Below are 13,713 nucleotides of genomic sequence, written 5' to 3'. Positions count from 1 at the left end.
TGGCCTGGGGATAGTCACACCCACCTGGGTACCAGCTCTCTCACCTTGCCTGTATCTTAAGAGGAAGGTAATGAAAATAATCGAGGTTCATTAATTCTAAACCCTGTGAGATGATAGCCATTTGGAGCCTGTTTGCCAATTAGATGGTCTAAATTAGAAGTGACCTTGGTATACTGCCACTGCTTGCCTCTCAGTCTAATGAAGCTTTTCTCTCCAATTCATTCTCCTCCTCAGTTCTCACCTCTCTCTGCGCACATGTGTATAACTCTTCATGTGTTTCCTGTTCTCCCATCTACCTTTTCAATCCTTAGTTAAAAAAATCTGGTCCTGAGCTACATTTGTTTCCAGCCCACATGAATGTTAACACGGCCCTACAGTATTTTCTTTTGAGCTTGATGTATTTAAAAATTGAATGAACTACCATACAGAAGGAGTTTTAGAAAAGAAACAAGAAGGCCAAAGTGGGAGGATGGCTTGAGTCCAGGAGTTCGAGATCAGCCAGGCAAACATGGCAAGACTGTGTCTCTACCAAAAAAACAAAACACACAAAAAATTGCTGAGAGTGGTGGTGTGCACATGTAGTCCTAGCTACCCAGGAGGCTGAGGCAGAAGAATCACTTAAGCCCAGCAGTTCGAGGCTATAGCGAGCCATGATCGTGCTACTGCACTCCAGTCCAAGCGACAAAGTAAGACTATCTCAAAAAAAAAAAAAAAAAAAAAAAAAAAAAAAAAAAAAAGAAAACAAAGAAAAGGAAATGGGACAAGGAGAGAAGAAGCTGGGCCTTTTAGACGCCATGGTCCAGTTCTCCGTGGGAGGCAGAGGTTGCAGTGAGCTGACATTGCGCCACTGTACTCCAGCCTGGGTGACAGAGCGGGACTCTGTCTCAAACAAACAAACAAAAAACACCAAAGCCCTTTCCACATGTAGAAGGGCAGTAAAGGAGAGTGGGGAACATGTTCTCCCTGGCACATGCAGAAGGCAGTAAAGGGGAGTGGGGAACCCAACTCTGAAACTACTGGCAACAGGCGCCCTGGTTTGTTGGCTATAAGTGTGCAGACACCAGCTAGTGGGCCCCAGTGGCTGTCTAGGTACAGGACAGGAAGTGAGCAACTGGCCTCTTGCTGGAACAGCTGGCTTTAGATATACCACTAGCTAGACTGCTCAGCCCTAAAAGCAGCTGGGTTTTAACTTCATGCTTAAATGACCAGCCTCATCCACAAGGATGTAGAGACTGGCTTGGTCTGTGCCAAGGAGGTCTGTGTCTGAGGTCTCTCTTCTTTTGTCTGAGTTTCTTCATTCTATTCATTTTCAATTAAAAGTAAAGGATTTGAGGCATCCTTGGGAGCCTAGGTATTAGCAAATCTACACTTTCACCTGTAATAGTGGGCTTTTCAGAAATAAGTCCTTAAAGTAAGCAATGCCAAGGCGGTAGGAATAAGGGTGTCAGAGAAACTAGTTTCACCACTTTTGCTAAGAAAATATCTCTGCTGGCGAGGCATAGTGGCTCATGGCTGTAATCCCAGCACTTTGGGAGGCTGATGGGGGAGGATCCCCTGAGGTCAGGAGTTCGAGACCAGCCTGGCCAACAAGGTGAAACCCCATCTCTACTAAAAGTACAAAAAAAAAAAAAAAATAACTGGGTGTGGTGGTGCACACCTGTAATCCCAGCTACTCGGGAGGCTGAGGCAGGAGAATCACTTTAACCTGGGAGGAGACTGTAGTGAGCCAAGATCGCGCCATTGCACTCCATCTTGGGCCACAGAGCAAAACTCTGTCTCAAAAAAAATATCTCTGCTTTCCAGCACACGGAAAGTGTCGGGGGCATCGATCTAACCTAGGCAAGCCTGTCTGCAGGTAGCCTTGAGAGATGAATTGGCATGAGCAGTCCCATAAGAACTTAGCAAAGGGTGACCTTGGCTGCACAGGGTGTTGTATTTGGCCCTTCCACATCTGTGACCTGCAGGGGTTGGTGTAAGTGGCAGGATGGTGTTCCTTATCACTCCAGCTTCTACCAAGAAATTATACATTTCAGCAGCCCCTCCCAAATGTCAGAGTGGGAGACTAGTCCCATACCTCAGACCCTGGGCTGTATAAGGTGTGCTCTGGAGGCTTTAGGGTCCACTCACCTCATAGAATCTTGAAAAGCATTAAAACATAATCCGAAATAATAATGAACCAAACTAGGAAGAGCTTGGAACTATGTATTTATGAACCTATGTCGCTTCTCCTAGTAGATCAAGGGCAGTTCACTTGAGTACATGGACTTCCTTCTGGGGAGCTTGTGATTTCCTGAAATTATCTGGAATATTTTTTCTGTGAAAGTATTTTCCTAGGAGTCTGCAACTTGTATTAGATTTCTAAGGCTTTTGTGACCTCTAAAGGGTTATTTATTCTGCATCATAAGCTTTTTGGAGACAGGGACTTTTGTCTGGTTCTCTGCATCTCAGAAGCATGCAGCAGCACATGGATCCTGTACAGTGTTTACTTAGTAAATGATGGTCAGTTGAATGAACTGAGAGTCACTCAAGGCTACTCTTTCTCAACTGTGTTATTTTGGAAGTACTTAAGTGTAGAACGCTTCTGCTTCTATTATATATGAAAATTGCTTATACTGGGAGGTTTTGAGCACTGGAGTAGAACTCCACGTTTCTTTTGTTACGCATGAGACCTGTTTGTTAGGAATATGTCAGAGCCACTGTTTGCTTCCAAATTTTCTGCACTCCAGTCAGCTGATGGTTTCTTCCCAAGTTTCCATGAAACCTACAAGTACTCTGGGAGGAAGGTAGCTGAACTGGCTCAGAAGGTTTGGGAGGAAAACGTGGTGTCTAGAAGATCACCATGGAACTGCCTTTTGCATGGCAGAGGCCAGCCTTGAGACCCAAATGTTGTAATGGCTGTAATCAATTGAATTTTCTTAACCAGAAAAACTTTTGTCTTCTTGTTACTTCTCAGGTTTATTAGTGAATAGAGTGGGGAATATAATTTAATATATTAAATGTTTATTGATGTATGGATCATTGGAATAATCAGTGTGGATGGTACATTCAATGTAGAAAGTGTAGGTGTTTGGGCTGATGTATACTGTCATCTGGCCAAACCTTAGAACTTTTTTTTGTTTGGCTTTTGAGTCCATAGCTGGAAGTATGGACATTGTAGGATTGTGGCCAGAGATAGAGAGAAGAGGAGAAGGGGAGAAGGAAGAGAGAGAAAGCATGTATATTGTTCTGCAGGAAAATTGGTGGTAGGACCAGTTATTTGAGGGCCTTTGAAGTCTGGCATACTTGGCATGACCCTGGTTATGCTATAACCAGGTTTTGTCTTCTCATAAACCTACATGTTTCAGTGTTCCTGGCAAAAGGGAAGTGAGTCATTACCTGTGCTCAGCACAACTGGGATGGATTGATTGATTGATTGATTGGAGACAGAATCTCACTCTGTCACCCAGGCTGGAGTGCAGTGGCGCAATCTCAGCTCACTGCAACCTCTGCCTCCGGGGTTCAAGCATTTCTCTTGTCTCAGCGTCTCAAGTAACTGGGACTACAGGAATGCGCCACCACGCCTGGCTAATTTTTGTATTTATAGTAGAGATGGGGTTTCACCATGTTGGTCAGGCTGGTCTTGAACTCCTGACCTCAAGTGATCCACCCACCTCAGCCTCCCAAAGTGCTGGGATTACAGGCGTGAGCCACCGCACCCGGCCGACAGCTGGGTTATTACTTTCCCATTTTCAGCTATCCATTAGAGACTATGACTGGGACAGTCTGAATTCCATGCAGTTTAGTGGCCAGATATGATTGGAAAACAAAGGGCGTGCCAAGGCAAGTGTTGAAGGAAGTCTGCCTTTGGATATATATATCACCTCAGTGAGCAGAAGGACTCCTCAGTGTGCTCTGTTGATAGGATCATGTTTATGGCTCTTCAAGATGAAGCATGAAAGCTTTGAGTAAAAAGCTTTGGAAGCTGGTAGGAGAGGGAAGAGTGGGGCAAAGGCATGGGAATGTTAGTGTCTGACTGACATGGGGCCCTCCAGTAGCCTGTGTAGCAAGGCCGCTTCCATTCTCAACCTCTGTTCAGACACATGTGCAGACAGACCCCACCTGCATTTCCAGATCCTTGGGATTCTCTTTAGGGATCTTCCTGTTTGCCTCCTGGGAATTTCTTGCCCATCAAAATTTCATGTACCAACCCCCACTTTTTTTCAGGGAGAGTTTGGGTACACTATAGATGAGAAGATGCAGGTGGATAAAAGTAGTTACTTAAACACATATGGGGCAAGACTTACAGGTTTGGAGGCCCAGATTAAGATGCAGAGGAGCATGTGAGGTTGATGATTATATTTCGGGGAGAGTTAATTGATGGAAGGTGAAGGCAGACAAAGAACCGCTGCTTACTGCCTTCTTGAATCCCAATCAGGAATTATGATTAAAGTCGCAGCGAGACAACAGAGGGCTGATGAATTGGTGTCTTTTTTTTTTTTTCTTTTTTGCCGTCATTCACACTTGATTGACTTCAACCTTTCAAGTGCAAAAGTCTCTCTTTTCCATTATTATTCATAGCCATCTGAGTTTTTCTAATTAAAGTGTATGAAAACAATTACTGATCCGTCGTACTGAGTCTGTTAGAGGGGATGTCTGCCTTACTGTAATGCGTATGAAAAGCCCACAGTTTTCTATAATGATGTGCAGCTGAGGTGTTAGATAATTTTATTCTTTTTTACTCTGTAGGGCTTTTTTTTTTATTTCTCATGATTCATTTTTCATAATTCCTAAAGATCCCAGGAAAGGACTGATCCTGCAGCTACAACCGAGAAAGGAGGTGGGGGGGAGTCTTTTTTCCTTTTCCTTTCTCCCCCTCTTACCCCCAACCTCGTGCTCCCCCTCGGCTGAGGACTGTAAATTAATCGGTGACCTTTCACTTCTCAGATTCCCGCTGGACTCCCCAACCACACTGGTCAGAAATGCCTTCTATTAAAAAGAAAATAGATGGAATGAGTTTGGCAATCTCTACTCCATTCCTAACGGTTCATCAACAGCTAGCCTTAACCAGCTGCCGATGAGCTTTGTGTGAGGTGCAGATGTCTGTGGAGGCAAGAATGCTATGTCACACACATTCACCTGCCATGCACCTGCTCTTCGTAAACACAGCATTTCTCAGAATGCTTCTCCATAGTGCCTGTTGCTTACTTTTTGCACCCGCTGGCACCTGGGTTGCTGAAATGATTCTAATACCCCTAGGGGTGATGTGGAGTTATCTTATGTTGATGGGGGTGGCTGTCTGGGTTTCCTCTAGTTGTCAAGCCTATTGCTGATGATTCTAGTGGACATTTCAGTAGCTATTTTGAGCAAGGCTGGGATCTTCACAACCATTAAAAACTAATAGTAATGTATTTAAAATATTTAATTTTGAACAGAAATCTAAGTATTCCAATCTTTGCAACAGATAGTGAAGATGTCTGTGCAGTACGGTTGTGTTTGATGGAAAAATAATGTCTCCAACTGGGGCTGGGCACCATGTAGAAGGGTTAGTGGTGACTGTAGTTTCTGGTCCTGTAGCTTCTAGGTCAGTCCATTTCTCTGGCTATCATCAAATGGGAGGTGGTTTCTAATTCATTTGCAATATCATCGCCACCTACCCTTCCCACCCCATATCAGGCAAAGGAATATTGCTTCTTTTTGAATGAAGAACCTTTGATTTTTCCATTGGATATCGAGGGCTGCTTATCACATTAACATAGGGCAAATGATAACTTGTTTGGACAGGCTTCTGGCCGTATGGCAGGGAGACCTAGAGAAATACCTGAGGCTCTACCCAAAAGTTGCAGCTATTTGGATCCAGGCGATTTCCAGAATTGCTGTATTGAGAACAAATGGCCATGGTCAAGGTGGGGCTTCCGTGTTGTAGAATGCTGTGCAGGCCACCCTCTATGGCTGAGACATTGGTCAGAGGTTCCCTCTGATGTTGTATACCTTGGGCAGAGACTCCAGAAGAAATCGTGGCTTAAGTGAGTCACAAAAAAAGGCTTGTTTGTGCTTGATGTCAGCTTGTAAAGGGTTACAAATGTTGTTTCCTGGAAAATCTGCCAGCATGTCTGCGTGTCCTTAGCCTTCCCTTTGTTCTCTTCTTTTCTTCTTACCCTTTCCTTCACTCTTACTCCCCTCCTCCTCTTGCCTGAATACATTTTGAAAACAGTACTACAATGCTCCCTGCTTCAAGATTACAGTGTACTTTACTAGGTATGATTTAATTAGGGCCCTTATTATGTTTTCAGCAGCTTAAGGTGGGCCTTTCAACTTATCTACCTAATTGGTTGCACAAGAAGTTTCACAGCCCATGACAAAACATTGTCAGTGATCAAAGTCAAAATTCTGCATAAAGGAAAAATATTAATAATAAGATTATTCTTCAAGTGTGCACTGCTAATTATGTCCAGAATGTAACCGTAGAAACACTTTTGACTGATGTGAGCTTTGTCTAATAAACATGAATCTTCAGTGAGCTATGAAAAGTGAGACACCTCTAGCTTTTCTGAAGGCTAATTTTGCTTATTAAATACTTTTTAAACCTTTTCCTATTTTGTGTTGCTTTCCTCTCCATTTGACTCGCCTTGCTCTTCTCAGGTGACCACCCCCGAGATGGTGATGCCCAGCAGCATGTTCCTCCCAGCAGCTGTTCCAGATCGAGATGGGAATTCCAATTTGGAAGAGGCAGGAAAGCAGCCTGGTCAGTATCATTATAATTGAAATAAGATGGAATGCCAAAATGTTCATGGAGAAAGGCTTTCAGGAATTCTTTACAATACTCTTAAGGTGAATGTAACTGATCAGGAGATGAGGGGCACTGTCATTAGCTACTTTATACTCTGGTTCTTGGCATGTATTTGTATATTACTCACATGGTTTAAAGTGAGAGAAAATCAGTATGAGAACCAGTGGAAGTCTGGCAGAGACACATGCGTCCCCTTAAACTATACAATTAGGGAGTGAATAAGCAGAGACTCAGTCAGTAGGCCCCACCGTCGTAAGCCATTAAACACTGTATTTCTGAGGACTTAATTAGTAGGGACTTGTGGGTTGATTTTTAGGTACACTGGATTAGTTGTCTTTTGTTCTGAGTTTTCTGGGATTGGCTTAGGATGAAGCACAGAGGTGCCTTTGGAAAGAACACTGCTGTAGACATGTATGCTGCAATAGTTGGTGCCACATAGTGTTTCCTGGCTAGATGGATGGTTAGACCTCTGTGAGGCTGTCCTACATCTTTCACTTCTAAGGTGGGAAGAGTTCTAAGTTGGGAAGAGTTGGCCACACTACTGCCCCGCCTCCTCTCTTTCTTGTGAGTTTTCCATATCAGACAATGGACAAATGACCTGATAAAGGGTCTCGGTATTTATAGGTGTGATGATCTCGTTGTAGGAAAAAAAATGTATTTTAAATAATTGAACACTTGAATGTTCATTGCTTATTGAATAGAGATGGCAATCAGAAGTCACATTATAATAAGAAATTAAATGCCTACAAATATGTATCCCCAAATTTCTTATATTACAATGTTCAGCAGTTCTTGTAAATTCCTCACAACTTAGGACAGCATTAATTCACATATTCTACACTTCAGATCTACTGTGCTAAATTCTTATTACATAAAAGATGAACATAAAAGGGAAATCCAGTCTAAGATCAGTAACCTTCAAACCAGTTCTTGAGAAATTGAGGATTCTGAGTCAAGCAATTAAATGCTATTTAAAAGACTGTTAGATCTGTGATATGACATGGGTCTATTATGCATTGAAACTTTTTGTATTTCCTTTTATTCATCTCTGTTCATGTGCACCCTGTTTATAATATGTGCTCTATTGGAGGAACAAAAGAAAGCAGGAGGTGCTCCGCAGAGATTCTGTCATTCAGGTTGGGCACTTCCCTCATCATCAGATTCTGTGTTCATGAGGCCTGACGAGGTAGACTGCTCTGGGTGTCATCCTTGAAACAAAGCCTTCTTTATCTTTGGGTTTGATTTTTTTTTTTTTTTTTTTTTAACAGAAACCTCAGAGGATCTGGGAAAGAACATCTTGCCGTCCGCAAGCACAGAGCAAAGCGGAGATTTGAAACCCTCCCCTGCTGACCCAGGCTCTGTGAGAGAAGACTCAGGCTTCCTCTGCTGGAAGAAGGGGTGCAACCAGGTTTTCAAAACTTCTGCTGCCCTTCAGACGCATTTCAATGAAGTGCATGCCAAGAGGCCTCAGCTGCCGGTGTCAGATCGCCATGTGTACAAGTACCGCTGTAATCAGTGCAGCCTGGCCTTCAAGACCATTGAAAAGTTGCAGCTCCATTCTCAGTACCATGTGATCAGAGCTGCCACCATGTGCTGTCTTTGTCAGCGCAGTTTCCGAACTTTCCAGGCTCTGAAGAAGCACCTCGAGACAAGCCACCTGGAGCTGAGTGAGGCTGACATCCAACAGCTTTATGGTGGCCTTCTGGCCAATGGGGACCTCCTGGCAATGGGAGACCCCACCCTGGCTGAGGACCATACCATAATTGTTGAGGAAGACAAGGAGGAAGAGAGTGACTTGGAAGATAAACAGAGCCCTACGGGCAGTGACTCTGGGTCAGTACAAGAAGACTCGGGCTCAGAGCCAAAGAGAGCTCTGCCTTTCAGAAAAGGTCCCAATTTTACTATGGAAAAATTCCTAGACCCTTCTCGCCCTTACAAGTGTACCGTCTGCAAGGAATCATTCACTCAAAAGAATATCCTGCTAGTACACTACAATTCTGTCTCCCACCTGCATAAGTTAAAGAGAGCCCTTCAAGAATCAGCAACCGGTCAGCCAGAACCCACCAGCAGCCCGGACAACAAACCTTTTAAGTGTAACACTTGTAATGTGGCCTACAGCCAGAGTTCCACTCTGGAGATCCATATGAGGTCTGTGTTACATCAAACCAAGGCCCGGGCAGCCAAGCTGGAGGCTGCGAGTGGCAGCAGCAATGGGACTGGGAATAGCAGCAGTATCTCCTTGAGCTCCTCCACGCCAAGTCCTGTGAGCACCAGTGGCAGTAACACCTTTACCACCTCCAATCCAAGCAGCGCTGGCATTGCTCCAAGCTCTAACTTACTGAGCCAAGTGCCCACTGAGAGTGTAGGGATGCCACCCCTGGGGAATCCTATCGGTGCCAACATCGCTTCCCCTTCAGAGCCCAAGGAGGCCAATCGGAAGAAACTGGCAGATATGATTGCATCCAGGCAGCAGCAACAACAGCAGCAGCAACAGCAACAACAAGCACAAACACTGGCCCAGGCCCAGGCTCAAGTTCAAGCTCACCTGCAGCAGGAGCTGCAGCAACAGGCTGCCCTGCTCCAGTCTCAGCTGTTTAACCCCACCCTCCTTCCTCACTTCCCCATGACGACTGAGACCCTGCTGCAACTACAGCAGCAGCAGCACCTCCTCTTCCCTTTCTACATCCCCAGTGCTGAGTTCCAGCTTAACCCCGAGGTGAGCTTGCCAGTGACCAGCGGGGCACTGACGCTGACTGGGACGGGCCCAGGCCTGCTGGAAGATCTGAAGGCTCAGGTTCAGGTCCCACAGCAGAGCCATCAGCAGATCTTGCCGCAGCAGCAGCAGAACCAACTCTCTATAGCCCAGAGTCACTCTGCCCTCCTTCAGCCAAGCCAGCACCCCGAAAAGAAGAACAAATTGGTCATCAAAGAAAAGGAAAAAGAAAGCCAGAGAGAGCGGGACAGTGCCGAGGCGGGAGAGGGCAACACCGGTCTGAAGGAAACACTGCCAGACGCCTTGAAGGCCAAAGAGAAGAAAGAGCTGGCACCAGGGGGTAGTTCTGAGCCTTCCATGCTCCCTCCACGCATTGCTTCAGATGCCAGAGGGAATGCCACCAAGGCCCTGCTGGAGAACTTTGGCTTTGAGTTGGTCATTCAGTATAATGAGAACAAGCAGAAGGTGCAGAAAAAGAATGGGAAGACTGACCAGGGAGAGAACCTGGAAAAGCTCGAGTGTGACTCCTGCGGCAAGTTGTTTTCCAACATCTTGATTTTAAAGAGTCATCAAGAGCACGTTCACCAGAATTACTTTCCCTTCAAACAGCTTGAGAGGTTTGCCAAACAGTACAGAGACCACTATGATAAACTGTACCCACTGAGGCCTCAGACCCCAGAGCCACCACCACCTCCCCCTCCACCCCCTCCACCCCCACTTCCGGCAGCGCCGCCTCAGCCAGCGTCCACGCCAGCCATCCCCGCATCAGCCCCACCCATCACCTCACCTACGATTGCACCGGCCCAGCCATCAGTGCCGCTCACCCAGCTCTCCATGCCCATGGAGCTGCCCATCTTCTCGCCGCTGATGATGCAGACGATGCCATTGCAAACCTTGCCAGCTCAGCTACCCCCACAGCTGGGACCTGTGGAGCCTCTGCCTGCGGACTTGGCCCAACTGTACCAGCATCAGCTCAATCCAACCCTGCTCCAGCAGCAGAACAAGAGGCCTCGCACCAGGATCACGGATGATCAGCTCCGAGTCTTGCGGCAATATTTTGACATTAACAACTCCCCCAGTGAAGAGCAAATCAAAGAGATGGCAGACAAGTCTGGGTTGCCCCAGAAAGTGATCAAGCACTGGTTCAGGAACACCCTCTTCAAAGAGAGGCAGCGTAACAAGGACTCCCCTTACAACTTCAGTAATCCTCCTATCACCAGCCTGGAGGAGCTCAAGATTGACTCCCGGCCCCCTTCGCCGGAACCTCCGAAGCAGGAGTACTGGGGAAGCAAGAGGTCTTCAAGAACAAGGTTTACAGACTACCAGCTGAGGGTCTTACAGGACTTCTTTGATGCCAATGCTTACCCAAAGGATGATGAATTTGAGCAACTCTCTAATTTACTGAACCTTCCAACCCGAGTCATAGTGGTGTGGTTTCAGAATGCCCGACAGAAGGCCAGGAAGAATTATGAGAATCAGGGAGAGGGCAAAGATGGAGAGCGGCGTGAGCTTACAAACGATAGATACATTCGAACAAGCAACTTGAACTACCAGTGCAAAAAATGTAGCCTGGTGTTTCAGCGCATCTTTGATCTCATCAAGCACCAGAAGAAGCTGTGTTACAAGGATGAGGATGAAGAGGGGCAGGACGACAGCCAAAATGAGGATTCCATGGATGCCATGGAAATCCTGACGCCTACCAGCTCATCCTGCAGTACCCCGATGCCCTCACAGGCTTACAGCGCCCCAGCACCATCAGCCAATAATACAGCTACCTCCGCTTTCTTGCAGCTTACAGCGGAGGCTGAGGAACTGGCCACCTTCAATTCAAAAACAGAGGCAGGCGATGAGAAACCAAAGCTGGCGGAAGCTCCCAGTGCACAGCCAAACCAAACCCAAGAAAAGCAAGGACAACCAAAGCCAGAGCTGCAGCAGCAAGAGCAGCCCGAGCAGAAGACCAACACCCCCCAGCAGAAGCTCCCCCAGTTGGCGTCCCTGCCTTCGTTGCCACAGCCTCCTCTGCAAGCGCCCCCTCCGCAGTGTCCCTTACCCCAGTCGAGCCCCAGTCCTTCCCAGCTCTCCCACCTGCCCCTCAAGCCCCTCCACACATCAACTCCTCAACAGCTGGCAAACCTACCTCCTCAGCTAATCCCCTACCAGTGTGACCAGTGTAAGTTGGCATTTCCATCATTTGAGCACTGGCAGGAGCATCAGCAGCTCCACTTCCTGAGTGCGCAGAACCAGTTCATCCACCCCCAGTTTTTGGATAGGTCCCTGGATATGCCTTTCATGCTCTTTGATCCCAGTAACCCACTCCTGGCCAGCCAGCTGCTCTCTGGGGCCATACCTCAGATTCCAGCAAGCTCGGCCACTTCTCCTTCAACTCCAACCTCCACGATGAACACTCTCAAGAGGAAGCTGGAGGAAAAGGCCAGTGCAAGCCCTGGCGAAAACGACAGTGGGACGGGAGGAGAAGAGCCTCAGAGAGACAAGCGTTTGAGAACAACCATCACACCAGAACAACTAGAAATCCTCTACCAGAAGTATCTACTGGATTCCAATCCGACTCGAAAGATGTTGGATCACATTGCCCATGAGGTGGGCTTGAAGAAACGTGTGGTGCAAGTCTGGTTTCAGAACACCCGAGCTCGGGAAAGGAAAGGACAGTTCCGGGCTGTAGGCCCAGCGCAGGCCCACAGGAGATGCCCTTTTTGCAGAGCGCTCTTCAAAGCCAAGACTGCTCTTGAGGCTCATATCCGGTCCCGTCACTGGCATGAAGCCAAGAGAGCTGGCTACAACCTAACTCTGTCTGCGATGCTCTTAGACTGTGATGGGGGACTCCAGATGAAAGGAGATATTTTTGATGGAACTAGCTTTTCCCACCTACCCCCAAGCAGTAGTGATGGTCAGGGTGTCCCCCTCTCACCTGTGAGTAAAACCATGGAATTGTCGCCCAGAACTCTTCTAAGCCCTTCCTCCATTAAGGTAGAAGGGATTGAAGACTTTGAAAGCCCCTCTATGTCCTCAGTTAATCTAAACTTTGACCAAACTAAGCTGGACAATGATGACTGTTCCTCTGTGAACACAGCAATCACAGATACCACAACTGGAGACGAGGGCAATGCGGATAATGACAGTGCAACGGGAATAGCAACTGAAACCAAATCCTCTTCTGCACCCAACGAAGGGTTGACCAAAGCGGCCATGATGGCAATGTCCGAGTATGAAGATCGGTTGTCATCTGGTCTGGTCAGCCCAGCCCCAAGCTTTTATAGCAAGGAATATGACAATGAAGGTACAGTGGACTACAGTGAAACCTCAAGCCTTGCAGACCCCTGCTCCCCGAGTCCTGGCGCGAGTGGATCTGCAGGCAAATCTGGTGACAGCGGGGATCGGCCTGGGCAGAAACGTTTTCGCACTCAGATGACCAATCTGCAGCTGAAGGTCCTCAAGTCATGCTTTAATGACTACAGGACACCCACTATGCTAGAATGTGAGGTCCTGGGCAATGACATTGGACTGCCAAAGAGAGTCGTTCAGGTCTGGTTCCAGAATGCCCGGGCAAAAGAAAAGAAGTCCAAGTTAAGCATGGCCAAGCATTTTGGTATAAACCAAACAAGTTACGAGGGACCCAAAACAGAGTGCACTTTGTGTGGCATCAAGTACAGCGCTCGGCTGTCTGTACGTGACCATATCTTTTCCCAACAGCATATCTCCAAAGTTAAAGACACCATTGGAAGCCAGTTGGACAAGGAGAAAGAATACTTTGACCCAGCCACCGTACGTCAGTTGATGGCTCAACAAGAGCTGGACCGGATTAAAAAGGCCAATGAGGTCCTTGGACTGGCAGCTCAGCAGCAAGGGATGTTTGACAACGCCCCTCTTCAGGCCCTTAACCTTCCTACAGCGTATCCAGCGCTCCAGGGCATTCCTCCCGTGTTGCTCCCGGGCCTCAACAGCCCCTCCTTGCCAGGCTTTACTCCATCCAACACAGGTGGGTTCTGCTCTAGCAGATCGTTTCAGGGCTAAATAGCTGCCCAGTCAGCATTCTGTTCTGTGGATACCACCCAAACCCTCTAAATGCGGGGCAGATGGGAAGTTTCCCTTTCTAGTTCTTTAAAAGCAACAAGACTTCAGTTCATTCCTGTTGAGTCTCTCAAGTGCTGGTGGGTCAGGGATGGGATCTCCTGGTTGGAACAGTCTCCTTAGAAACCACTCTTATCCCCTGTAATAG

At 47.1% G+C, this 13,713-nt stretch overlaps 1 protein-coding gene across 2 annotated transcripts in view; it reads left to right on the top strand.

Moving 5' to 3' along the window:
* ZFHX3 (zinc finger homeobox 3) overlaps window positions 1–13,713 on the top strand; it is a 264,904-nt gene that overhangs the window by 240,924 nt on the left and 10,267 nt on the right. For both annotated transcript variants that reach the window (XM_009196784.4, XM_017953504.3), the window contains exons 8-9: window positions 6,619–6,721; window positions 8,035–13,473. In XM_009196784.4, the coding sequence (XP_009195048.2) occupies window positions 6,619–6,721; window positions 8,035–13,473 (5,542 nt within the window). The remainder of the gene's footprint in view (window positions 1–6,618; window positions 6,722–8,034; window positions 13,474–13,713) is intronic.

The sequence above is a fragment of the Papio anubis genome, chromosome 18 (genome assembly GCF_008728515.1).
Source record: "Papio anubis isolate 15944 chromosome 18, Panubis1.0, whole genome shotgun sequence".
NCBI lineage: Eukaryota > Metazoa > Chordata > Mammalia > Primates > Cercopithecidae > Papio > Papio anubis.
The sequence above is the reverse complement of the archived record's forward strand: the minus strand, read 5'-3'. Positions and strand labels throughout refer to the sequence as shown.